A 1,877-nucleotide genomic window follows, 5' to 3' on the forward strand; every position below is an offset into this window, starting at 1 on the left:
TAAATATGAAGGTCAATTAAATTATAAAACGTGAGGAAAAGCTCCCATTTTTAATTTAATTGGCACATTTTTAATTGAATTTATTTATTGGTCCATTTATATATTTCTACTTTTTTTTAGTTATGTCAGTTTCGGTCCTCCACACTGCAGAACTTTCACGAGGTAATTCAATGTCTGAATCAGGTGTGTTGGAGCAGGGAAAAACATAAAAGCTGTAGGGCTGCGGCCCTCGAGGACCAGGATTGCCCACCCCTGGTCTGCATTAATACACAAAGACAGTGAACTGGTTAACTCATGTCAGTGGATCTAATGTACCTCTGACAGACTGACCTCTTCCTCTGCTGCTCTCAGCATTATCAGAGGAAGAATACTGCACGCTGGCAGGCTGATTCCTCATCTTCTTTTCTCGCATTTTCACTTTAGCAGCWGACATTTTCTGTAAAACAACAAAAACAACACCAAAAAAATAAAACTTAAGCTGTAAGTTAACACTGCAAACTAGTTAGCCTAGCAACACAACCATTAGTACAGAGACGTAAATACCTTTTTATTACTTAAACACAAATAAAACATGTTTGGACAACATTTACACACACATTTTATCAATACCAGAATTACCTCGAAAGTTCCCAGTAGTTCCCAGTACGACTATATGCACATAAATACGTGTTTCAAAAGGTTCGACTCTGCTCGTCGATGGCYACCATGTGAGTCTCGTGCTAGTTGTCGTTTCCGGGTGTTCATGGGAAATGTAGTGTATTGCCGCAACAAAAATACACATTTATCAAGCTCTACAATTTTTTACCTAAATTGGGGCCTGAAACATTTATACAATTATGAAAATGTATATTTAGATAATCTGATCTGTGTTACAACTATTGTTATTACCAATTTTAAAACTAAAATCAATATCTTTGCGCGTCTAATACCTTACTTACGGTAAATGAAACCTGATGTTCCTGAGTGATTTGCTTGCCTCAGACTTTGTTATTCCCACTCAATCTGCCTTTATTCGTCGGTGAAATGGCTGCACTGATCAGGAGGATCATCAGCACAGCTAAAGCTCCAGGTGCCATCGGTCCATACAGGTGAGTCATTATTAAACTTTATACACAGTAGGYCTATGTATCATATTCTCAGATCATAAAAGCAGTGAAGCATGACTGTTATTATTGAATAACATTTGTAACAGCTTTCTTTATAAGAGCCACGGTGCGAGAACAGTGCATGTTTTTAGATGTTGTACTTTACACCGAGTGGCGTTTTGAATGGTTGAACTATTAAAAACAACAGCAAACTGTGCTTTGTGGTTTGAGCTTCTCACCTGGAGTTCAACATTAGTGCATTGCTCTGAAAATTTAAAAAATAACTACTAACGAGACAATTTCAAGCAGTTTGARGTCAATTATTCTGCATAAAGAAAGATTATTCACAAGTKGAAAACATCCAAGGCATGTTCCAGCAAATTCACCCATGTCAGACCATGCAATTTTCAGAAGAATTGCAGAAGTGCCATAGCTCAGACTCTACATGAGTCTGACAAGACTGAAAACTAAGGTTATTATATAAACTAAACTTTTTTTGAGATGTCTTTCCCTCATCAAAAACAAACCCAGAGTGTTGCTTTGATTCATTCTTGCATGTTTAAGAAATCCTTGACTCTTGTGGAGCTGTCTAAATATTGGTGAAGAACTGCTGAAGTGGGAGTGTCAGAAATGGTAGGAGGTTCTTAAAGAGACGGAGGCCAATTTCAAGTCTTTAGATGCAAAGTCAGCTAACCTTAATGAGCTGAAGCGATGGTGTGAAGAATGGTCAAGAAAGAAAGCTATGACTTCAAGTTATTGCTGTTACAAACTGTTGGATCATGTTTTTTTTTT

The 1,877-nt window shown here is 37.3% G+C and overlaps 2 protein-coding genes across 3 annotated transcripts in view; one reads left to right on the forward strand and one right to left on the reverse strand.

Moving 5' to 3' along the window:
- pop1 (POP1 homolog, ribonuclease P/MRP subunit) overlaps window positions 1–707 on the reverse strand; it is a 24,739-nt gene extending 24,032 nt beyond the window's left edge. The window contains exons 1-2 of one of the 2 annotated variants that reach the window (XM_014023520.1): window positions 619–707; window positions 331–436 (exon numbers count right to left, since the gene is read on the reverse strand). In XM_014023520.1, coding sequence (XP_013878974.1) covers window positions 331–433 — 103 coding nt within the window. In that variant the 5' untranslated portion in view covers window positions 434–436; window positions 619–707. Of the gene's footprint in view, window positions 1–315; window positions 437–618 lie in introns of both variants that reach the window. The other variant, XM_014023519.1, reaches the window with a different exon arrangement.
- Window positions 708–965: 258 nt separating this feature from the next.
- Window positions 966–1,877, forward strand: part of LOC106528371 (ribonuclease UK114) — a 9,211-nt gene continuing 8,299 nt past the window's right edge. Inside the window, exon 1 of the mRNA XM_014023523.1 lies at window positions 966–1,088. Coding sequence (XP_013878977.1) covers window positions 1,024–1,088 — 65 coding nt within the window. The 5' untranslated portion in view covers window positions 966–1,023. The remainder of the gene's footprint in view (window positions 1,089–1,877) is intronic.

The sequence above is a fragment of the Austrofundulus limnaeus genome, unplaced genomic scaffold, assembly GCF_001266775.1.
Source record: "Austrofundulus limnaeus strain Quisiro unplaced genomic scaffold, Austrofundulus_limnaeus-1.0 Scaffold374, whole genome shotgun sequence".
NCBI classification, from domain to species: domain Eukaryota; kingdom Metazoa; phylum Chordata; class Actinopteri; order Cyprinodontiformes; family Rivulidae; genus Austrofundulus; species Austrofundulus limnaeus.